Source organism: Ictidomys tridecemlineatus, chromosome 14, assembly GCF_052094955.1.
Source record: "Ictidomys tridecemlineatus isolate mIctTri1 chromosome 14, mIctTri1.hap1, whole genome shotgun sequence".
Classification (NCBI taxonomy): domain Eukaryota; kingdom Metazoa; phylum Chordata; class Mammalia; order Rodentia; family Sciuridae; genus Ictidomys; species Ictidomys tridecemlineatus.
The window spans coordinates 64,865,832-64,892,317 of record NC_135490.1 but is presented as its reverse complement, the minus strand read 5'-3'; the positions used below and the strand labels follow the sequence as shown (position 1 = coordinate 64,892,317).

General features: G+C 36.9%; 1 protein-coding gene across 1 annotated transcript; it reads right to left on the bottom strand.

The window, feature by feature from the left end:
• Window positions 1-12,345: 12,345 nt before the first annotated feature.
• On the bottom strand, window positions 12,346-25,221 carry Tcim (transcriptional and immune response regulator). Its single transcript, XM_005341129.5, has 2 exons — window positions 24,896-25,221; window positions 12,346-13,881 (listed from the first exon to the last, which is right to left on the bottom strand). Exon 2 carries the CDS (start codon window positions 13,653-13,655, stop codon window positions 13,272-13,274), a length of 384 nt encoding a protein of 127 aa, XP_005341186.1. The 5' UTR covers window positions 13,656-13,881; window positions 24,896-25,221; the 3' UTR covers window positions 12,346-13,271.
• Between the last annotated feature and the right edge of the window lie 1,265 nt (window positions 25,222-26,486).

Below are 26,486 nucleotides of genomic sequence, written 5' to 3'. Positions count from 1 at the left end.
AAAGCCCAGGATATTGTTCTTTTTTTGTATATTTTAATATTATTTCAGCAAAATTAAAATCTTAACATGACTTTAGCCTCTTTATGTTCCAGGGGTTGAATTGTGATACTTACATATTTGAAGTTTAGTACCTTCATCCTTTAATCCTTTAGCATTCAATAAATACTTATTATTTGCTATATGTAAGGCACAGGTTAGACTCTGAAGACCCAGTTATCAACAAGTAAAAAATATATATTCTTTATCAAATATGTGATTTCTCCCACCCTGATAACTATAATCTGTATCTTATTACAGTTCATGGTAACATACTGCTACAATGACCCGGTTTTGTCTATGGATTCTGATCTGGTCTGAATACATTGAATAGGGCATATATCACCCACAAGCCCCATTCAATTCAAATTTAATTGAACAAATAGTTATTAAGTCACAACTCTGTGACAGATACCATCCAGGAGTCTGGATGAATTAGAGAATGCAGAGATAAAAAACACTGATACCCAATTCCAAAGTTCAGGAGATGATCTTTGTAGGGAAGATACTTGATTTTACTTATAAAAAATAGAGAGAATTTGAATGTGGGTAAAAGCTATTCCAGGGATGTGACAGTAATCTCACTACTCTCAGTTTGTTCTGTAGACCAGCAGCTTTGGCATCACCCGGGAGTTTGTTGGAAAAGTAAAATTCCAAGCATCGCCATATCAGAACCTACGTTTTAACAAGATACCCAAATGGTCTGTATGCATTTTAATGTTTGAGGAACACTGGGCTAGCACACAGAATGAGAAGTGTGGCTTTTTGGAAGATAACAAGCTGGGCCAGTGCAGCCCAGCTGCGCTAGGTGCAAAGACCTGAGAGAGGAAAGATCAGAGTGGAATGAGAGTGATATTCTTCAGTCAAACTGGGGTGGGAATAAATTCTAAGCAATGAATACCTTCTTTAGGCATCATTAATGGCTTCCTCTTCTGAGCTATTGCTGTCACTTATGTTTTTCTTTTGGTAGACTTACTGCCCTCTGTTATGATGATTCATTTATGTGCCTGCCTCTTCCCACCTTCCCTTAAACCCACTGTCAACATTTTAAAATAAATCTAATTTTTTGCATCTTCTGAACCTAGTATGCAAGAAATAATTGAACTGAAGTTTCAAGTATATAATGGACAAGAGTCAGATGTTACCCTATCCCCAAGGCACTTGTATGTCAATACTGTACACTAGACAAAGTCATCAATCATCTATCCACTTATTCAACAACTGTTTCCTGAATGCCAGACATGTTTCACCTTCCCTTTTGGGGACTTCCCCCAGCACAGCCTCTCAGCATCCCCAACCTTCAGGCCTCATTACCACTCTGAGCGAAGCATGTGATTATTGACATCATAGGCTGCAATCTCTGAATATTGAGTACTTTCTCCACAGAAAATGAGATTTATATTTCTAGTGAGAAATAAAATAGTTGCTTTAGCAACAAGCCAGTGCCCATGGATGATGAAGACAATGCTAACTGTGCATAGTACAAGCTAAAAGCACAAGAAAACCTTCCTGATAAAATGAGTTCTAATCCAGGACAAAGAAGAGTGGGATTTCCATAAATGGCAAGAAAGGTGAGGTACTCCATAAAGACAGACAGAAGCAACAAGAATGTTTATAAAGGAGTTTCCAGTGGCCATGCATCTGGCCTAGAATAGATGCTAAAGAAATAATTTTTTTAATTAGCTAAGCCCATGTTAAGGCAATGCAAGTTTAGAGAGACCAGACCACAAAGGGTTTCAAGCATTAGTCTAAGGAAGTTGGATTTGATTCTTGCAATGGGTAAACTTTGAAAATTGTTATCAAGGAAGTTACATGTATACTGTGCGTGGCATTTTAGAAAACCAAATCAAGCTCTGAACTAAAGGCAGTGACCCACATCAACAGTAGCAACCCTCCAGTGGAAGATGATTGAAGCCCAGGTAGGTGACTATGGCACCAGGGCAAATAACTGATTTGAGAAATAATGCAGAGGATTAAACCAGTATATCTCCAAATTCTGCTGACATTTCCTTCCAAAGTATCTCTGAAATCTAATTTTTTCTCTCTCTGTTTTCCATTTTACAAAAGGCAGAAAACTACAGTAGCCAACTATAAAATAAATATTTTGTGTTATTTCATTTTTCTGGCTCTTTCCACAAAAGCTGCCAGAATGACCTTTTAAAAACACAAATTCGAATATTGCTATTCTTCAGTTTGATGTTCTCCAGTGATTCTATCTGCAGTATAACATAATGCAAACTCTACACCTTGGGCCCCAAATGATTTTGTCCTGCCTCTGTCTCCATTTTTTAGCACATGCCATTTTTCCTTCTATTCTCTGGGCTCCAGCAACATTGCCTTGCTCTAATTTTCTTGGATATGCTGTTTTTCTTCCCAAGTGTAGACGTTTATTTAAACTAATACCCTTCTTCCAATTATTTTGAGTATATAACCAAAAGAGGACTTGCTAGATAATATGGTAGCTCTAATTTCAGATTTTTAAGGGATTGCCATACTCTTTTCCACATTATTTTTAGAATTTTGTATTCCAATCATTAATGCACAAAGGTTCTAATTTCTCCACAATCTCTTGATGTTTCCTGGGTTATACTTATTAGTTTTTGGTAATAACTGTTCTAATGACTATGAAGTCCAGACCACATTGTATAACACAGTTATATATTTAGAAATAAGAAAGGCTGCAATCTCATTTAGTTCCTGTCCCTTCTATTTTAGAGGAAGCTGAAACCCAGCAGGTAAGTGACTCACTCCATGTCACCTATCAGAATAAAGTTAGAACCAGACCCCTTCATTCCCAATTGTCTTGGAGCCTTTTAGACACTGAACACAGAAATGGGGAACAGAAACTATTAAACATCAGGGATACATGAACTAAAAGTGTATCCTACATGAAATTGAGATAGAGTTCCTATTTTGTATTCCCCTATCTTCTTATGAATTTGCACTGATATCAGAGAAATTGACAAGCCACCCAGAGCCCCAGTTTCCTTATCTATAAAATGGAGGAAAAAAAACAATATTTGCATTTCAGAAATGCTGGAAAAGGTAAATGAAATTTATATCATTCTATGTAGTCCTAATACTATTTAAGCATGGGAAATGTTAGCTTTTCCTCGACTGCCAACATTGATCATGATATAGGGCGCATCTTAGGGACTAACCTAATACTTTCTAATTTGACTTGCTGTGAAAACAGGGTCTGACACTGCTATAGAGTTTAACTTTTTTCCTGATGCTTTCATTTCAGTTTAAGGGTGGGTTCTCACAAAAGGTCAGAAGAACAATAGAAGCAGATGGTCTTCCTGAAACGTGTGCCAGAGGGATCCGTGTGTGTCTTTGGGGTGATGTCTCCACCCATCACACAGCGTGGAGACTCAAGGGCAGATCCCCAACATTGTACTTGTCCCTTCCTGAGCACTCCCGGGTGCAGACTCCAAGTCTGACAAGGAAAATGTGCTGTGATCATCATACGGGGGAGAGAGCAGCTGCTCCAAGGTGGAGTCTATTGTCAAGGTTCTCTGGGTAACAAAAAGAGGAAAAGGCCTATCAAAGCATTTCCTGCCTGCAGGAGCCATGTGCTTCCATTAATTCTTTTCCCTGAGTCAGTCTGTCTCCCTCAGGCAAATGGCTCTCAACATCCATGATTCCAGAGAACAGAACAGGCAGTTAATTTTGATCTGTCCACAGAGCAAGGTTAGCAAGAGGAACAAGCTCAGAAGATCAATAGTCTGAACCTACACATTCCATAGGGAGAAGGGCGCTTAAAGATTATGATTAGGACAGTTAAGATTTGTCAGCAATCTGCTTATCCCTGTCCACTGCTTTGACACTGGCACTGGTACCTGAGGCTCAGAGTGAAGTCTCTGCCCTTCCTGTTCAATCAAAGACTCTAGAAAGACAATAACAAATATTCTTTGAATATTACATTTTTAACATTTACATTTTGTGGAAGACTTCAGCTAGCAATAGGAGCAAGTGAAAAATCATTTTGAAATGACTGAACTTTGTGCATAGAATCAGCTAGCCATGAGTATAAATATTTTTAAAATTCTAAATGAATGATGGAGTTTCCTGAATGAAATCTGGATCTGATCTCAGGAAGAAGGTCCAGGTTGTGATTCTCATGAATAAGGTATAATGTAATTATTATAATGTACTATGTTATAGAAAGGATAATGGCACAAAAAAACGTAGATGGTGACCATGGTGTCTACAAATGGGGAAAACAGAAAGATGGGATTTGACAAATATTTTTCAAGCACAGTTGTGGTTGAGAATCCTTATATGCTAGTCAAGTAGATTGCAGGAAATGGTGGAAGAGAGTTTAGATGCCCTGTCTCAGAGCCAGTCAATCACTAGGCGTGTTAGTAAGGCCACCTGACATCATTGACCAACTGACTTTAGTAAGAAAGAGTTAGTCTTCTCATGTCTCTTAACCTTAGTTCTCAGAATATTGAATTTCTGGTCTTAATTTACCAAAGAGCAAACTTTGGGAGGTGATGCATCTGGCATGTCCCTGCCTTGTGCAAACAACCAGTTCTGACTTATTATTTATCTAGAATCATAACAAATGTAACTGACAACAACATTAAGTTTTAAATTTTAAGTTAAAAATCATTTTCTTATTCTACTTTAAAATAATTGGAAAGCTATAAAGGAATAGAAACTGAAATAAACACAAAATGCATTCAATAAAATAAAAATTCTGGGTATGATATCTTTCATGTATGAAGAGTCCATAGGTTAGACTAGATGTCATTGAAACATCACTTGCCCCTTTGATCTTGTAAGCAAGATGAGGAAACAGATAACCTCATCTTCTCAATGTACAATAAAAAGACAACAATAATTCATTCACCAACTCAATGTGATCACAAATAAAATCCACTCAGATTGTTATTTTGCCTACATAATAACCTACACTTGCTTGACTGATTTATGTTAGCCCATTGATTGTATTAAGTGACTGTTCAGTGTCCTATCAGTATGATCTTTATAGCTGGTATGATACATATTTACTTTTCTTTTCTCAATTTCAATTAGACAATACTGATGGCATTTGGTTTCTAACACGAGGAAGGTTTTATTTCAAAAAGTTTCCCATACTTCTTAAGTACAGACCATGGAACTCTAAGTCCATGGCATTCATTCTGAAATTCTTACCATGTAAGGTAAGATATATAGAATTACCTTTGTGATCAGCACTTGGAGCTTTTAAACCTTCCAGCATTGTCCCCTCCCTTCTTCACACTCACACAAATGAAATGCCCAGTGGCAGTGGCTGGTTTTAATAGGATTCTGCAGCTGGACTCAGAAGAGGAAAAAACAACACTTTTCAGACTTAGATTTATAATCACAGATATAGAAAGTATGTCAAGAACAACAGGACTAGACAGTATCAGCAAACTCAGTTCACAGAAGTTCAAAGAACTTGTTCTCTTCCACTGAACATTTTGAAACTATTCATGTGAAATGAAAAGCAAACAAAGTGCTTAGTGGTATAAATGCACCATGGCAAAAGGCCATTATGGACACGGCTCTTCCAGCATGAACTATGGCTTTTGCCATGGTTCACTTATTGGATGCTAATAGGCCACTGTGGTCTGAGCTCTCCTTGGAGATTTTTGAGAGAGAAAAGGGATGCAGATGTTGATTTCAGAGATTAATAAACCAATACATCAAACGAATACTTTATGTTAAAGTGATGTGTGCATGGGTCTGAATTTTAAAAAAAAAAAAAAAAAACACTTCTAAAGTACCTACCTCATGTTAAGCTCTGGGCTAAAGGCTTTGTAATCTTTAACCATAAGAAAAACATACCTTTACAGGTACTTAAACTTTGAGCATTTTCACATTTATTACCTGGTGCTATTCTTACAACAATCAAGAGAAATAAATACAGAGGTATTAGGAGTGGAATTGTACCCCACTCCAGTCAGAATTCATATGGTGAAATCTTAACCCACAGCCTGAAAATCTGACTGTGTTTGGAGACAGAACCTTGAAAGGTTAGTAGTGGAGTGAAAACAAGGTCACAAGAATGGGCCCTAATTCCAAAAGACTGAGGCATTTATAAGAACAGGAGATTAAGAGATTAAGACACAGACATGCATGGGGGCAAGACCATGGGAGATGTAGGGGGAGGACAGCTGTCTAGAAGTCACGGAAGAGGCCTAAGAAACCAACCCTGATCTCAAACTGTTAGCCTCCAGAACTACCAGGAAGTAAATTTCTGTTGTTTAAGCTCCTCAGTCAGAGGTGCTTTGTTTTGGCAGTGCTCAAAACCAATACAGATGGTGTTGCTGTCTCTATTTTTATGGATGATAAAGTGAGCTTGAGAGGGATAAATAATTCACTCAAAATATACATGTAACCAGTAAATGGCTGAGACAAAATTGGACACACAAGCCCTCTACTCTGCTCTATTTATCTTTCTAATGTCCACCACACCCCATGTCCACTGAACTATCTAGCTCTCCAGCATACAAGATAGGTAATAGAAAAAAAATCAGAAAGATGTTCTCCTCCAGAGCATCACCTTTAGTTGTTTTTCCTTTACCAATTTCAGATGTCTGCTATCTCTAGTTTCAAAAGATTTGTTCCTCTGCACTCTCCCCCTAAAGTTAAAGCCATATTGTCTCAATAGCAGACAATTTGCTGTTAGGAAGGCAGTGTTTTGTTAAATGTACCAAAATGTAAGTGACAACTTGTGGTGCATGTAAATATCCTTTTTAAAAGATTAAGTTGTCTGAATTAAGAAATAAATCTCCAAAATAGAAGGCCAGTGGTAAGCATATTATGGGGAAGAAAGGCTTCCATTCTTTTGAAAAAATATACTGTGATTGCTAAGATTCTATGCTTTACAGAAGTTTCAATAATGGTGCAATTACTTCAGGTGGCTGTGATAAGGTAGGATTTCTCAGAACAAATAGAATTTAGAGCAAAGTCAAAATAATGGTGTTATTTAGATTAAAGATGATTAAAAAATAATGTATGCCACCAGTAAGTCCATGGATCACATCCTTGATCAGCAGTTTGGTGCAAACTACACTGAGGCTTGCAAAACTCCCGGGGATGTGTGTATGAATTAGAGTGAGCCATGTCCTCACACCGAGCACAGTTTGTGACTTTAATCTAGGTCAGCAGTTCTCAATCTGACTGAGCAGGAGCATTACCTGGGGAGTGATTGTGGAATGCAAAGAGTGGGTGCCTAGCTCCAGAAATTCTGAATCATTAAGTCCAGAGGCCTGGATTTTCCAATGTCCCCCAGGAGATTCTGATAAGAGTAGGCTTGGAAACTAGCATGCTGCCCTGCCTTAGGTTGTCCGCAGTACCAGTAGAAGATGCTTCCTGTAAATAGCACTTTAGATACTGTGGCTCCCTGTACATTCCAGGACCAGCGGCATTCTTCAATACCTTTTAGATGGTAAGATTGGGATGTAAATAACAAATATAGACAAATTTCAGGAGAATAGGAGGGAAAGGCAGTGGTAGGAAGCAGAAACTCCCCTGGTAAAACTTGTATGTATCCAAGTAAGTAAATAAATATCATGATAAATTTTTTTTTAAATGACACCAAGAAAAGTGATGGAAGCATTAACCTATACTGACTGCAATTATTAAAACTTAAAGTAATCGTAGTCTTCTCAAATTTTTTGTTATCATTTTTCCATGAGTGAAAGAAGTACTATGGTAAGAAAAACTCTAATTCCATGAAATCAAGTCATCTTTTTCCTTGATCTTATGTTATGAAATGCCAGTAATGGAAGTTCCAATGTAAACTAAGAAGTGACTCCTTAAATCTGATGTTATTTATAGTAGACATACAACTTTGTAAAAAATAGCTAGTCTTGGGCACTGTTCCCAGAGAATTTGGAAGCAGGTATCTATATTTTTCAAACTTCACAGAAGATTAACATTCGCACAACAGTGGTGATAGTCTCAGTGATTCTGCCATTGTTTGGATGTGGAAGAGATAATCGAAATATTAACAGCTAGTATTGGGACAGGCACCAACAAACCAACAACAACAAAAATAATACATTCCATTTAAAATCACAGGTCTAGCCACAGAAATTTAATTCCCTGCCCTTGGCAGCCACTGCTAATGATCAAAAAATTTTAACTGGGCCTTTGTTATATTTAAGAGAAATTCCTGTCCTATAGCAGATGCCAACTGGATCCAGAGAGAAATCCTATCATGTAACATTGAACTGTTATGATTTGCCACTGATGCAGACTATGAGAGCTAAAAGAGGCCACAGACATTATCTAGTTAAATTTCTTTTTTTCCTTTATAGATGAAATCCAGAGATCAAAGATGAATTTTCCAGAGGCAGAGTTGGGGGAAAACCCAGAATCCTAATATCAGTCTGGTGATGTTTGCTTTGCATGCTGTTGCTGTATGCAGGGGGAACAAAGGCTCGGGAAGAGGATCCCCTGTACTCTTGAAGGACTGCCAGTCTACAGTGTGTGTGTGTGTGTGTGTGTGTGTGTGTGTAAAGTATGGAAAAGTGAGAAGTGACTGCAACAAAAATCTTCTGACTACTCATCTACTTTTTTTTAAATCTCTGCCAAACTTCATAGGAAGAAGATGCTTATTTCCAAAATGCTGTAAGACAGTTTTGCCAACACTTAGCCAGCCCATCTCCGATGTCAGTGTGTATTAAAATAGAACACGTTGGTTTGTACCTGCGATAATCTCTCCAAATGTCTAGAAACTGTTTGCAGAAGGCTTATCCAAGTGAAGAGAGAGCTTAGTAGTCATTTCGTCATAATACTTGTTAAATATGAAGGCCTATCACAAGGTTTAAGCATATTCACAATTCCTTCAAAATTTAAGTAGGCAGGAGATGTTTTCCCAGTCTGACCTCACAACACTTGTCTTTGTAATCTCTTTTGTTTCATCTTCAGATGAATTTAGCTATGCAGCTAAATTCACTGCTAGTGAATTGCAAAGGTCCTGGATGAATTTTCACTTCAGTAGACCAAAGCTAAGGCCACAGAGTTATGGAATAATCACTATAGACTCTGACCATGAGTTCAGCTGCTTCGCAGTATATTATTCTTCAAAATATTAATCATACATTTTCTATGGCATAATACATAATACTTAGGCAATAAATGTTTCTGTTACCTTCAGAATAAAACTAATACTAAAGTTCGTCATTTAAGGCCCTGTTGTTTTTTCTAATTATCACCCAGAATTGCTTAAGCTCAGCTGGAATAAAAATTTTCCCCTTTGCTCTCGTATTTTGAAATGGGGAAGATCTCCGTGGAATCTTCCAGTGTCTCCTCAGACTGGGTTAGATTTCCTTTCATTCTTCTGCTAACACACACACACACACACACACACACATGCATATTCACACATACACACTCATTTAGCCATTCATACACATACACACTCATATAGCCTTTCATACACACACACATGCAGATACTCACACGATCACACAGGCAAGCCCACACATTCACACAGACATACAATCATATAGACATGCACAGATACATGCAGCCACATTTATACACACACATATTCACACAGACACAAAATCACAGACACACATATACATACAGATATACACATAGCCATCTACACAGACACATATAGACATACACACACACACATTCACACACAGAGACATACACACAAATTCCTACACTCTCTTCCATGGCATCAAGTTTGAACCAACCCCAATCTCACTGTATGGTGTTCATTTTTAAAGCGTTTTCTGACTCCTCTGAGAAGGAAAATGTTGCATGAATGCATAAAATTCAAATGCTTTCCCTATTTGTGATCTCTGATTTCCACTGTGTGGGAAAGGGGTTAATTAAATAGCATGCCAGGCTGGGAGGCCCTTCTCTGCAGTCCACAAGGGCAGAGGATGTGCTCTGAAAGGACAGACAGTCCCCAGACCATGGCTTAATCATTTTCTATTAACAGATAAGACTTCCCAAGGGAACATCAATTGCATCCTGTGATAACTCCTAGACAATGAGAAAAATATAGTCAGACGCATAACCTGGACCCCTTTCTCAGTAAATCCGAACTACAAGGCAAATCCGCCTTTGCTGTGGGCCAGGTGATGGACTGAGCAAATGGAATAATGAATCTGTGGTCCCTGACTTCCCTAAACAGCAAACAAGACCCAATGCCTTAGCTGAGTGGAAGAGACCCTAGGCGTGTGGCCTTTTACACCAAGGTGCCAATACAGTGTTATTTTAACTGCGGGCTTCAAAGGCTCCATCTAAGAAATGCTTGGTGCAATTAAAAGTATTAAACCAAGACACTTTCCCCATGCAGTACAAGTGCTAACTAAACAGACAAATGGACACGTGTGATCACAGTGATTTTTCAGAGGCCACGACTTCCCATGTTGATGGCTGAATAGCATATAAGACATTATCACTTTAAAGGAAAAAGAGAAGCTTCATTTCTCTAGTGAGGCAGTCAAACCTAGTGTCTAGAAATGAAAGCCAATCTTTCTGGATTTGAATCTTGGATTTATGAGCTGTGTGACTTTGGCCAAATTTCTTCATCTCTCTGTGCTTCAGGTTTATTACTATATATATGCCTATATATGTGTAAATGCTCATGCATACACACTCTTGCTCTTCCCTTTTATGTTATAGAACTTAGTGATTTAATACAAAAAAAATCTTAGAAAACTGGTCAATAATACCTGCTCAATGATACCAATAAGATAAATACTGTTAATAAGCTGTTTAATCTTTACTGCTTTTATTTTTTCTATTAAAATAATACGTCTTGAAATCTATGTGGCCATCTCTGGGCCACAGATGGAATTCTGAACTGAACTAGTCCTCCCTGGTCTAATAATGCTTATTCACCTGAGATTACATAATAAATGTTTTATGGAGCCAAAAATATGCCTGTGCAATCTCATTGATTCCTCCCTTTGTTCTCCATGAAGAGGAAATAATCTACCAGAAGAGTTCTTATTCTCCACACCATTGTGCATTCTACCCTACCTTTTTTTTTTTAATTTGTTGCCCTTGGTTTGAATTAGAAATCAGAAAATCATGATAATATACTGAAATAAAACAACTTAATACATGCAAATGAAAAAGAAAACAACAATGATAGAGTATGTGGTTATGGGTATATATAATAAATATTGCACTTGAACTGCCTTCAACAGCTAATGTGGGCTTCAATCTTTGAATAGAAAGTAACTTTACATTTTTCCCCAGAGGGGACCTGCAAGGGGTAGGAAGCTTATTTCCAGCACATGCAGAGAACATTAAGCTAGCTCAGTTGGAAAGGCTGGGGAGATGGAGTGATGGAGCAGGGCCCTCTTAACAATCTTCACTTTCATAATCCCCTGACAGCACCAGTAGCTAAGCCACCCCTGGCAATGCCCTTCCTCTTTCTTAACTTTTAACTTTCTTTTCTTTTTTTGGTCTCAGGGTTGTCATTGAAAATATGATGAAAAAAGCCATCAAGTGCGCGTGCGTGCTCGCACACATACACACACACACACACACACACACACACACACACACACACACACCTTTGCATATTGATTCTTTCTTGGAAAGAGCTCCCTTATAATGCAGTAATTATTTCATTATCTTCAGTAGATCAGTCAATTTGTAGTTGAAAAGACTGACTTTTTAATCATGTGATTTTTCTTTAAAAAAATTTAGTATTAGAAATCCTGACTTGTAACCTTTCCAAAAGATTTAGACTTGTTTTATTTACTATAATTGGCATAAAAAATCAATTTTGTAAGTATTTCTGCAATGCTCACTTTCTGGGAAACTTTTATTTCTGTCTGTTAGGAAAGAGCATTGATGTATGCCTTCTTATGTGTATTTATTATAATATTATAAGGAAATAATTAAAGAGATGGTAATGCCATTCCCATATTGGCTTATATTAAACAGTGAATCTTAATTACAATTCAGACTCTAACCCTAAAATATATTGCTTAGGGAGAAGTAAATGTCACCTGTACATATCTACTCTAATCACAGAGGATAAAATTCAAATATATGAAGACAAAGCCAGTTAAAATTCACTCTGAATAGATACATGAATACCATATTGATAAGTCAATCTATGAATTTCTATATTTATATCTTATGTTTTAAAGTTGGGACAAAAAAAACTCCCCAATTTTGGGTGTAAAAAAATGTTTAAAGTTTGGCAATTGGTGTAAATTCACTCTCAAAACACCTTTTATTTATTTTTAAGGTCAAATATTTAGAAGAGTTTATAAAAATCAAAATTTACCCTCTTATTTTATTCCTTTGAGACCAATCATCACAGACCAAGAGCAGTTAAGTTTATAATAATTTATTAGGGTTGCATATCACTTGGCATGTATAATAAATTATAGAAACCATAGCATCTTTATAAACTATTTAGTATATCATATTCACTTCCTAATGCTTATTGCGGTAACTATAAGTAATTTAATTAGATTATATTTTAGCATTAGTCAGAAGATTAAAAAACATTATAAAATTTTTTTCACAGTACTTCAGATTTATGAAGAACCCCATTATTTTAATAACTTCTGTGCAACCTGTTTGAAATGTATAAAATCCCTTTACAAACAAACCAGAAGGTGGCGTAGGTTTCACTGAGCTGAGAAAGTTCCTTCCATTTGTACTTAACACCCAGGTGGTGCACTTTTTCAGGCATTGTCATAAATGCAAATAAATAATTTTAGATCTCTAAAAATCTCTACCAATAGACAATATTGAGACTTGACAACATTTCAAACATTCTGATAAAAAGAATTCAGTAAACAATTGATGCTTGGTATTTTTCTCCGTTCTCTCTCACCCTCCTCTCTCCCTGCCCAGTTCAATTGGGGAGAAAAATAGATGAACACAGTTCAGTTTGGATTTAAGTCCCAGGACCTGACAATGTAGCCCTGGATGTCCGTCTGTCTTCCTGGGCCATCTGTTGGCACTGCATCTGTCCATTCTCTTCTACCAGCATCTGTCCTTTCCTGCAGGGAGAGTTTTCAAATTCTTGCTGAAAGCATTTTGTTCTCCACTGTCATCGCACAGCACAGGGTGTGGAAATGGTTGGGGTCTTGGCCACCAGTTTGCTCTGTCCCTTCTCAGGCTCGGAGTCCTGACTCGAGAGAAGCTTGCAACACAGCCACAAAATGCTGCCTCTGTTAGAGTCCCACAAACTCACTGGGTCTTTAAATGTTCATTCGTGGATAACGTCCTTATCCATTTGCTTGTCCTCAGTGAACTTTGATGGAATATTTCCGCAGTTTCAGAAACTGTAAAAGCTTATCTTTCGTCCTCTTCTTCAGGGCCATCAGGGCTCGGGTTTTCTCCTCCAAATCTTGATCTAATGCAAATATGATCTTGGCTCTCTCCTCTGCTTTCTTGTCTCCAGAGTTTTTGAAGAGCCTCTGGAGTGATTCTTGATCTATGTTTTCAAAGATATTGCCCACAGCTTTCTTGCGAGAAGCTGTGTCAAAGTGGTAGCCGTGGATGGATGGGCTTACTCGAAGCGACGTGGACATGGTGATGGCTTGGTGGCTTCGCTTTGCTTTCATCGATATGGGGATCTTCTGGAATTCAGCTCCCGGGGCTCTCCAGAGAGTCTGTAGCAAAATCATTCCGGGACTACTATTTAAAGTGTGAACAAAAGCTCCCGGCTCAAATTACACTGGTGACATCAGAGTGATCTCAAGGAAGAATGATCACAGACAGATTTAACAGTTGAGTTGCCAATATCCTCTTCTTGTGTAAAATGCTTCTGAAAGCTGCGTTCAGTGACCAGGGGCAGGGCTGTGGAGATTTCACATCGTATGTGGCAACTGCATGATACAAACATGAGCCCTTCTTTACCAAAAAAAAAAAAAAAAAAAAAAAAGTTGAAATCAGTGAAGTGTAAATATGAGACATAATGAAATAGCTTAGACTCTATAAATCTTCTCAAACAACAAACAAGGAGTCCTGCCAAACCCGGGAAAGTTTTAATTACCAAAGAAAGTTATTACAGAGCACTGCAAACATTCGGCAGCCCACATTTATGCCCTTTGGACTTCCCCTTGAGGGTGATACCAGAGCTATTGAGAGAAAGTTTGAACAATCAAGGAAACAGTTTGGAGAATGTCTGATTATAGAGTTGAATTTTACCTACACAGTGCTGACACAGTTCAGCCTGAAACCATTACTTTTCAAAGACTGAGTACAAGTGCTCATCTGTAATCACTGAATAAAATTGCAAATTAACAACAACAATAGTAGTATCTCCTTAAGTTTGTGCATGTATGGACAACATGAGCAATTGAAAAAGTGGGGAAGAAAATTGAGTTGGGTGCTTTGTATACAGGATGCCCAATAGAAGTGAGTTTACTTTTGTAAGAATCACCCAGAGAGTTTTTTGAAAGAATTTAAATTTATCATTCCTGTCATCCACAAATTCAAACAGCCAGTGTCCCCACAGATGTGTGAAGCTATCATACACTAAATGTTAGTAACAAAGGACCACAGAGACCTGATGCCTGATGTACTTTCTAGCCCTCCAAAAGAGCAGGACAAGTCTATGTTTTCTTGTTATCTAGTCAACTTAGATCTGGAAAATGCATAAAGGTAGAAAATGGTGTGAAGTCACTTCACTAGAAAATTGAGTTAGGGACTCTTTGTATTTATTCATTCATTCACTGTTTGCTTCACCCAAGCATTTGTTCAATTCATATTTCTTAAAGGGTATTATTAGTCTGAACTTTTCTAGGCATTGGAAATATAATAAGAAAATAAACCAAACAAACAAAGGAAAGCAATGGAAAAGAATTCTTATGTTCCTTTAATAAAGTTTACATTCTAGCAGGAGATAGATAGTGGAAGAATGTGCAGATGTAATGTCCACATGAGGAAATAATGAATACTGTGAATAAAAATGAAACAGAGTTGTGTAAGAATGGAAGGGAAGGTGGAGACTTTCACAGGACAGACAGGGGTAACTTCTTTTAATCTGTTACTATGCAAAGACCTAAAGGTGGGTGTACTGGAGAGACATCTGAAGGAAGGGTGTTTTAAGGAAAGGAAATGACTAGTACAGAGAGGCCTGAAGACAAGAGTATGTCTGGAGTGTACGAAGAATAGCCAGAGACCAGTGTGGTCAGTGCAGAGAGAACCAGGAAGTGAGAAAGGAGATGAGGTCAGGAGGAAAAGCCACTAGAAAAAATGCAAAGTCAGACTGCAGGAGACCTCATAGGCTTTGGTCCTGGATTTAACTTTTACTCTCTGCAAGGTAGTTAGCCACTGGGAAATTTGCAGCAGAGAGATGGCCTGATTTTCCTTATCATTTTATAAGATACCTGCCACTTATCAGTAAAGAATAACATGTAGGGAGGAAAGCAGAGAAGGAGGAACAAGAAGACTAATTAAGAGACTTTCAAATTAATTCAAGCAAAAAAAAAATGTTAGAATGGATGATATCTTCCACAGATGCTTGCTTGAAGGACTATTCTCCATGACCTGCTGTTCAGCTCACCAACCACAACAGCTAATGTGTGTTCCAGTTTCTCCTTGTAAGAACCTATGTTTTGACTTCTTAGATTGTGGATTTGCTGACATGCATGACACATCTTTGTGACAGTCCATTTCTCTGGCTAATAAAAAAAAAACAACCCTTGTTTTTATGATTATTACTATGGCAATGAGGATTTACTGAGTTTTTACTATGTACCATGCATGATGACAAGGAATTTACATAACTCATCTTAATTGCTCAAGGCTTCATCAACCTGTCATGCCATGCTCCTTCATAAAGTGATTTTTATGTGGGCTCATGGTTTTTATTATCATCTATTCATTTCGTACTCCCACATTTTGATTCCAGCTCAGATCAGACCTCTGAAGTACAGACTCATTTATTTATTAACTCATCAATACAACTAGAGAGAACATGATAAAATTTCTATTTCCCTATAAAATGCAGAAATCTAGTTTTCATCCTTGACGTCTCCTCTTCTTCTGCCCCTACACATAATCCATCACCAAGTACTTCCAATTCTCTCTCCAAAATATTTCTCAAAGTCATTCACTTTCTCTCCATTTTCACTGCCGCTATTAAAGTCAAGCTGCCTCATGGTGAATGCGATAATGCACAACCCAAAACTCTCTTTCAGAAGCTCAGCCATCAGCACCTTTGGGAACTGTCACATTGACTAAGGGTGCTCCTTTCTCCCTTCCCACAGCAGCTGTGTCCAGTGACTGATGATGGAAGGTCAAACCCCACCCCCTTCAGGTGTCCTAACCCTGGGGATCATCCATACTTCAGAGCATCTTTAATATTGCCTGTCCTCTCCCGTTTCTTCGACTCTGCAGCCATGGATCCTACAGTGCTTCATAATAAGTCACCTGCCTGTTGACCTCCTCAGGGTTTTCTTCCTCCAGAGCCCAGCCTGTGACTGTGTTCTCTCTCACCTGATCTAAGACCAAATCTCTTTCCTGGCACTCTGCTTCTGCTCTTGCCTCACGTCCTCTACACAGTACCCAGAGCAATATTTTCTAATAAGTAATTGGATTAAACCATTCTTGTCCTCAATGAGGATTAGCCCTCAATTTTAAACATGGCATAAATGTGACTTTCTGGGATCTCTGACTACTTCCGAAGCCTCAGATTTTGCCACTACTCGCCCAATACCTTCAATTTCTTTGATATACCACCACACTCATTCCTGTCACAGGGCTTTGCATGTATTTTTTTTCCTTTTTCAGAAATGTTCTCTACATTTTAATCTCAGCTAAGTAATTCCTAGTCATTCATAAAATGCTGAATAAAGACACTTGCTCAGATAGACCTTCTGAGCTCTGCCAACTTACCCATTTCATTTCTTTAGTGATACTAATTTTAATTAGTAACTGGAGTTTGCAAACATATGTTTAAAGTTTGGTGATTGTTCATCTAAAGTCTATCTCTGAGCAGGGATCGTATCTACCCCTCTCATGAATGTGTCCAGAACTCCTAGATGACTTAATATAGAGATTTTATAGTAGCGTTAAATGACAATGTATGTGATTAATTTAATCCTCATTATAAATCTATGCAGTAGGAGTTATCATAATTTCCATTTTAAAAATAAGAGACCTAGGCACAGAGGTATATGTATATAATCCCAGATACTCAGCAGGCCGAAGTAGAAGGATCATGGAAGCCTGGGGATATGAGGCCAACCTGGACAACACAGAGCGGTCTTGTCAAACAAAAAATAAAGAAATTTTAAAAACCCTACTCTCTGCATTAAGCTGAAAAAAGAAAAGGAACCTTAAAATGTCTATATTTTAATCCTTGGAATGTTTAAATACAGGCAAAAGAGACTTATGTGGCAAGTGATATTTTGTAGGCACGAATAAGTTAAAAATATTGAGATGTGGAGATTCACTCTGGATTGTCCATGTTGGCCCATGCAATCATAGGAGTCCTTACAAGAAGGAGACAGAAGATCAGAGAGAAGAGAAACTTAAGTACTGCTAGGGACAGATGGCAGAAAGGGGCATGGACCAGAGGAGTGCAGGATCCTCTACAGGTCTGGGAAAAGCAAGGAAAGTCCCTCATATCCTCTAGAAGGACTGTACCCCTGCACACCTATTACAAACTTCTGAACCCCCAATTGTAAGGTAATAACCTCATATTCTTTTCAGCCACTAAATTTGTGGCAATTTGTTTCAGCAGCTACAAGAAACAAATATATCCTCCCAGATGCCTACCGCTGTGTTAAGACAGCTTGGATTCAGTGCTACTGGACTCTTAAATCCTCTGGAGGCAGCTCTCAAATCAGCTGAGAACTTTGTTTTCATCAAGTCTGAATATCATTTTTTCCATGACATTGAGCCATTTTATTAAAGCACTGTTAGAGCATTCAGATGAACTTGAGAGATTAAGAAGTTTAGAAATTGTTTAGATGACAAACCATCCACAGGAAAACAATGTCTGCTTCCCAGAAATTGGACACAAAGCTTAAAGTTAGGATCTCCTGGTGCTCTTTGTCAAAGGTAACTCCATGTGTGTTCAGAGAGACTTTTAGCAATACCATCCTACTCGTTCCTTTTGTTGTACAAATATTTTCAGTGGATGTTGTGAACAATAGAATCTAAGGGTTTCTTGCAGGGATTCACAGATCGCACATGGATGCCTTATAGTTTGTTGTTGTTTTTTTTGTTTTGTTTTGTTTGTTTTTTTTGCTTTCTTCAATAGAGACAAAAGATGATGAAGGTGAATTAAAGAAGCAGCTTCTTGGTTAATGTCCTTCTTCCTGGACATCAGTTTTCCAGTAGATATTTATCATTTAGAGACTGAATGTTTCTTTGCCAGCAATGAATGTGCTTGGTTAATTTTGTGTTCAGTGAAGAGATTTGAGAAAACAAAGGGAAAGTAGCCTTTATTAAGCCATGAATATACTCATTTTTACACATATAATATTGAAATAATTCTTTGGAATATTATTGGAATATTATAATAATATTATTATTACTTTTTGAATATTTCACCAAAATAAAAAATAATGGACTCAGGGAGGCTAAAAAATCTGCCATGGAAAGTGGTGAAAGCTGATTTCATGTCTAGATTTTTCTTTTAATCTCAAGGAAGAAGATTTTCCTGACATTTAAATGAAATTTTTCCTTTCCTGTTAGTGTCACTGATATCTAGGATTATCCTTTTATATTAGAAATTATGACTTTTTCTTACTTATTTCTTTTATGCTTAATATAGTGACTGGTATGTAGTATATGTCCAACCAAAAGTAAGTTATTACATGAATAAGAAAAGAATGTAAGAACACAGAATTCACTTTGATGTACACTTTGTATTCTAACAGTGTAACAACATCCTGAATATGAATATAGAAAACAGCATCCTTAAATCTGTACCTTAAATTTCAGTTGAATTATCCCTATACATTTTTGTTTCAGCAAAGAAGATGTCATGCTATGTTGCAAATTACAAAGTGTTTTCATATATATTATCCCATTTGACTATCACAACACCACTGGTACTATCTTTCTTTTACGGATGAAAAGAATGAATATTACAGATGTTAACTAATCTTCCCCAAATCTTGGAGCTAATTAAACGACAGAGCTGGCACTAGAACTCTTACTTTCTGATTTTGAATCCTGCATTCTTTCCACCACTAGATAGCATCTTGATTCTATTAATTAATTTTTAATTTTTTTGATTATACCTGACAGTAGAATACATTTTGACATATCATACATATATGGAGTATAACTTCCCATGCTTATGGTTGTACATGATGTGGAGTTAATTGGTCATGTATTCATATAAGAACATAGAAAATTATGTCTGATCCATTCTACTGTCTTCCTATTCCCATCCACCCTCCTTTCCACCGATCCTCCCCCGGCCAATCTGATGAGACTTCACTCCTCCCTATCTACTGCTAATTGTATGTCAGCATCCACATATCAGAAAGAATATTCAGCCTCTGGATTTTTTCTTTTCTTTTTCTTTCTTTCTTTTTTTTTTTTTTTTTGGATTGGCTTATTTCAATTAACATGATAGCCTCCAGTTCCATCCACTTACAGGCAAATGCCATGATTTCATTCTTCTTTAAATCTAAGTAATATTCCATTGTGTAAATTCACCACATTTTCTTTATCCATTCATCTGCTGAAGGGTACCTAGGTTGGTTCCATAGTTTAGCTATTGTGAATTGAGCTGCTATGAACAATGGTATGGCTGTGTCACTATAGTATGCTGATTTCAAGTCTTTCAGGTACATGCCAACGAGTGGGATAAGTGGGTCAAATGGCAGTTCCATTCCAAGTTTTCTGAGGAATCTCCATACTGCTTTCCAGAATGGTTGTACCAATTTGCAGTCCCACCAGCAATATATGAGTGCACCTTTCCCCCCACATCCTCACCAACATTTATTGTTATTTGTATTCTTGATAATTGCCATTCTGACTGGAATGAAATGACATCTCTGTGTAGTCTTAATTTGCGTTTCTCTAATGGCTAGTGATGTTGAAATTATATTTATAATTTCTCAACTTCTTTAGTTTTAAATTTAAATATAACTTTCTTCTATTTATCTTTTAATGCATTCATTCAATGAATTATAAATCTCATTCACAAATATCTGCTGAATACTCACTATGTGCCAGATAAAATGCTGTGAGCATGAGGGATACATTAAGGAAAAATGGAAATTGTCCCTGTGTTTTTGGAAATTAGGTTTAGAAAAGAGACGAGACTTTAAGTAAACAAGTAAACAAAAATTATATGAAGAAAATTGTTAAAAGTACCTGAGAAGGAGACACATTAGATGATATAAAAGAGAAAACAATGTGAATGTTTCATTTAAATTGGTTGTCATGAATAATATTTCTGAAGAAATTATATGTAAGCCGTGGCTTGAAATAAATATAGAAATTAGTTATAAGAGGATCACAGCAAGGAGCTTTAGAGGCAGAAGGAAAATTCTGTGCAAAGTCCCTGAGATAGGATGGGTTTGAAGGCAAAAGAACAGACATAAAGTTAATGTACCTAGGAAACAGAAACCAATGAAATGAGAAGAAAAAAGCAATGCTGGGTTGGCAGACAGGTGATCCCATTATGGAGTGTGCTGATAGACATGTTAAAGATTTAAGGCTTCATTCTAAGTGGAGTAGATACTCTTAAAATATTATAAGCATGGAAGGAGAACTAAGGAGAATTAAGTCTTCTTAATTTTATGTTTTGAAATTCCTTTAGCTATAGAACAATCAAAGACATAAATAAAGAAAACAATTGTGGTTTTAGAAAGTAAACTGATTATTCTGTATGTATTTTGGCAATAAACCTAATGGCACTTGGTCATGAATTAGGGTAACTTCCAGCATGGTGGGAAGGCTTGACATGAGGAAGGTAGGAGGCCAAGAGGATAGGAGAGAAATATCATGAGTTCAGTAATGTGCTCGGTAAATCTGAAATACCTGGGAAACAGTCAGGACAGTGGAATATGGGAAGCTAATGATCACAGGAAAATCTGAAGTGTGATTTTAATTCCCCCCGCCTGCAGTAAAGACTGTCAAGAAATCAGCATTGACGATAGCTTATTTATCCTACTTACATAGAAATCCAGAAACCAGAACAGTTCTTGGCACAAAGTAGACTTTAACTCGTTTTAGAATTGTCTTACAAAAGAAAACTATTTAATAATTTTAAATATTTTAATAATAATTTTAAATTTAGCTCTAAGAGGACTAAGTCGCACACAAAGTTGAAACAGTTGGTGAGTGGTTTTATTGCTACTTTTTATTTGTTGTCGAATCTCCTTCTTTTCTATACTTAACAACTGAAAAGACAATTATTATTTTTAGTAATTGTTTTGAAGTTTTGTTATATTTCATATTTTTATCTGAGACCTATTCTAGCTTTCCATTTCTCCTATAGTTGTAGTTAATCCCTTTTGAAAATTAATCAGAAAACATTCTATTCAGTAAACTTTGTTAAGTATATTCTAAATCTTGAATTATTGCTGATAAGAAAGGGTGGTAGTTGTATTTAGAAATTTTTATTTTGACATTTAGCTTGTATCATAGAGAGAAAATAATAAATTCCAAAGCAACACAAATTAAAAAAAAAACAAGTAAATGCATTTTCAAAGTCTTTCAAACTATGGGGAAAAATCCACAGCTTTATTTAAAAGAATTAAAGCCAAAACCATGTTTTTTTGCAAAGTACTTCTTTTTAAATGATGCTTTTGCATGTGAAATAAAACAGCTGTCTCTGGTTAAACCATCAGTCTATATTTGAAATGTTTCCTAAAAAAAGAAACTGAAGATAAACTGTTTCTTTTTATAATTTTAATTAGCTGTTCAGATTCAGATAGTGAGCCCTGATATTTATAGCTTCTTTAAAAAGAAAACAGTTGTGAACATAAACTAACATGTTTTTCTCAGGAAGTGAGCATGAGATATTTATACATATTTATAGCAGCATGTGTGTTTCTATAATCTATGACTAAACCAAAATAAGTCTTTTTGAACCATCTCCTCCCACACAGAGCTCCTACCCACTCATGGCATGCTTCTGGCTCAGTGTTGTGACGTTGGCATATTTCAGTCATTCTCAAAATGGAACTACTAAGGGAAATGAGAACTTCTTGCATGCGTGTCCCAAATTTTATAAGTTCTGTTGAGTTGCAAATGGTACTCAGGGTCACTCCTAAAACTCCTCCTCTATTTTCTTTCCTACAGGGGGTAGTCTTTCTTCAGGGCAACCTAAGTCTGTCTGACTTTCTAAGAAATGTATGTTTCTCAAACTTGCAAGGGAGCATAGAAAAATCTAATCAGCAAAGGTTCACAGAGTCCATTGAGATGTAGCTTTTGAGGTTAAGAGAACCCTGAGCAGGCACAGCACATCTCAGTTCCAATGATTGAAGTGTTCCACGGTAGAAAAATTAGGCTTATCAGAAAGGGGCCGATTGGCAGAAGTCAGATCAACACATAAGCTTCAGATATATTTTGACTTGGTAAAGTTAAGGAGAATTAATGAGAGAGTCAGTGGTGAACAACTATTCAACTGCAGTTAGGAATATTTTAGAGGTAAGTAGTAGAAATAGATGAATGTTTATTTTTCCTATGAATAGCTTTTATCATCAAGTTATATACATATATAAGTGTTACAATTTTGTTTCAAGTATGATACATAAGGATGTATGTATGTGTATATGAAATGCATCTATAAATGATAAACATTATACTGAACACAAATTTCAGAGGAAAATCAACTGATTAGATTTATACCCTATTCTATTTTCCATTCTATTATATTTAATAATCTTTTAGAAATGTCTGGTCACAATCCATTAAACTGATCCCATCATTCACTAATAGGCCACAACTTGTACTTTGAAAACCATTGAACTAGACAATTTTAATGACTTTGCAATACTGCCTAGAGAGTCATCATTTTCTTCAATAAACTTGCACATAATGAGGTGGTTGCTATCGATGCCATCTTTGATGATTGTGTTTAAGACTTTCACAATAGTCATCCCAAAATGAGACACCTCAGTACAAACGGTATCATTAAAATTATTCTTGAAATTGTTTTTTTTAAAAAAAAACTCTATAACTATGGAACTACATAAATGTGTCTCAATAGCCTAGACCATGCAGGCATTCCTTCCTTTGTTCATTTGTATGTTTATTCAATAAAATAAAATTTTATTTCAAATATGTCTCATCTACTTTACTGACTTCTAAAGAAGCTAATACCATATAAATTTATTAGTCCTGTTTACCACTCCTTGGAAAATCCTGATTTTTTCCTTCTTCCTGTAATGAGATAGTGGGACAGAAGCTGGGAGACCAAGGGGGGCAAGACAGAGGACCATGGTCCTGCTGTTGGGTGTGGGATGATGGAGATCATGGCGGCCTTGAGTAAAAGTTGACAAAGTAGATAAAAAACACTCCCAGGATTCTCAATAGCCTCTCTTTTCAGAATTTACAGAGTCAAAAGCTGATCCTTTGCTCATTTACTGTTAATTGACACATGAATTTGAGAGTCCCTAAAACACTAGGCAAGCTGCTTAACTGTTATTAAATCTCAGCATACATCTCTATATGTATACTTACTTTTCTGCCCAGGCATGTCAAACCTAAGTTTTAAGGCAGATGATAGAAGAGAAATCTATCATAGGAAAAAAAAAAAAGGACATTAGTCTTTAACACAATAATGTGTTTCATGATGACTCTGAGATGAGATTAGCACTCAATAAGAATTTGTTATGGATTTTATGTCTCAGATGCAGATGAAATGTATCATGGTCTCTGAACCTTGCTTTCATTTTGAACATTGATTCATTCGTCCATGGTCATTGAACAATATTGACTAAGTGTTTACTGAGCCCTTTAGAGTATATTGACCTTCTTTATTTTCCTATAATTTTCTTTATTTAAGATGTCCTTGACTGGGGGTGCTGGGTTGTGGCTCAGTGGCAGAGCACTCATCTGGCATGTGTAAGGCACTAGATTTGATCCTCAGCACCACATAAAAATAAATAAATAAAATAAAGGTATTGTGTCCATCTATAACTAAAAAAAAAAAAACTTTTTAAAATAAATAAATAAAATGTCTTTGACAAAAACTTACTTTGTTGTGCATTTTATCTTTTTCTTCTTGAGGTCTGACGCAGTGCACGTGCTCTCAGATCTCATTAAATGTTACTTAACTAACTGCATTCTAAATTTTACTTTAGAATTAGTTAATGTAAATCATTTAGGAATTATTTACATTGAATAATTCCTCCAGTAAAAAACAAATGAATTTGGCTGAAATGTTGGCAGAGCTATGCCATCTGTCCTATCATGTAGATTTTGTGAACGGAATGGCAGCATGATAATCTATTTAACAGATTAAGACTCAGGAAGATGAGGTAATTTTTTTGAGGACTAAAACCTGTTTTTTTGTTTTTTTTTTGTTTTTTTGGAGCTCCACAGAAATCAGATAAATCAATATCTAATGAGCTCCTGGAGTTTGGATAGTGGGCAAAGTTGGTATTTAGTGTCCCAGCCTCCTCTTCTTCCTGCTTCTTTCAAACTTACTCTGCCACTGAATAGAGATCAGCACTTTATACTTCAGGGCAAAGGAGAATAACTTTCTGTGTTATCTTTTAGAGCAGGTATTTGCATATGAGCCTTATTTTTTATTATGTTGTAGAACCTCAGCTTTCCACTATCAATAAAGGCATAGTCAACCCTCCTTCCTGGTCACAATTTGTACTCCACTGCTTACTCACTAATCCTTACTGGATTTCACATCTGACCAGAAGTAGTTATCGGTAAATCACAAAACATATGTCGAGGGCTGCTGTCGAGCCTGATACCCACTTACTTTGACTTTCAAAGGAGTGTGCACAGCATTCTGGCAAGTTATGTTCACTCGAACTGTGGCTAGTTTTTCAGCTCCAGCTCCCAGCTCATTTCCAACACTCTGTTTGTCTAACCTTAAAGACTTCAGAACACCAAGTTCCCGGATTTTCCTCTTGTCCAGTCAGGCTCTGTGTCCACAGAGTTTACAGCCGTTCTTGGCATGCTTGCTCTCGGCCAGTGCTTAATCCACAGGGAAGTAGGGAGGCAGAGCCAGAGGCTGTACAGCAAGCAGATGCAAGTTTACCGGCTCACTGGCCCTTGGTGCTTCAGAATCCCACGCCCCGGGGCTTGCAAGAAAGGTTCAGGCTGTGTGAGAACAGAATCTGACTGTTCCCCCACTCTCATCTTCCTTCCTCGGTGTACTCCTGGCAGGAAGTCACTGATATATGACATTTAAAGGCTGGGGAGTGTAGTCCAGTGTTGGGAGCATGCTTATCATGTGCAAAACTTGGGTTGAGTCCCCAGCTCTGGAAAAATAAACAAACAAACAAAAACATACCACTTGAAAATTGGGAAGAGAATGCCTCTCAACTTTAGATCACAGTTTTCTGCTTGTCAAGAAGTAGAAAAATTGAGAAAAACTACTTCCGAGTGCAAAATCTATTTAACAGGTATTTTAAGAATGGCCTTGTTGAGTTCTTTACACTAAAATTGAAAACCATAATCAGTGCACTTGAGCATTTTAGAGCTGAGAGGGGCTGCACATTCTTTAGAAAAGAGATGTGTGTGAAAGGTCAGAGGTTTGTCCTGTAGAGCTCAATTCACCCTCTTTCAGAAAATTTGCTCTTGGTTCTCTGAGACCTGCAAGACTGATCCAGCCTTACAGCAATCCTAGACCCATCTTACTGTTCACCTTCTGCTTTTGGTTCAGACCACACATGCATCATTTTAAGGAGGCAACTAAAAAGTTCTTACTTTGCTCTTAAGCCCAGATATTGCTATTTGGCTGATTTATCAATTATTTTTATTTTGTTGATGGTGAAAGGGAGAGACTTGTTTCTTTCTTTCTTTTTTTTTTTGGGAAAATTATTTGAGAAAACTTACTGTGGAAATTTGAACATTAGGTGATGTTTATAAACAACTAGCAATGGGAAATAGCCAACAGAAGTCCAAATGTTTGTATAAGAAAGAGGAAAAAGAAGTATAATTTTCTCAGTTTCCCCTTTTGGGGGCACATTTCATACACTTTATAAATCATCACCAGGACCTAATCAGATATTTGTGGAGAGAGAGGTTCAGTTAAGAAATTAATACACAGGGTTTTGTTGTAGTTGTTGTTATTATTGGAGAGCTGGAGACTGAAGCCAGGCCCTTAGTTTGCATGCTAGGCAAATGCTCTACATCTAAGCTACACCTCAAGACTAAGCCTTGCTTTTTATTTGAATCTGTTTGAATCTAAGACCTGATCAAGTCTTTCCACCAAGTTATTGCATCCACACGCTGTTACCCTGGTCAAACTTCTGGGTCTCCCTCCCCCTTTCTCCGGTATCTACATCCAGGAAGTGCTTTATCTACAATATCATATTACTTACAGTGTCAAAAATAAATCTCAC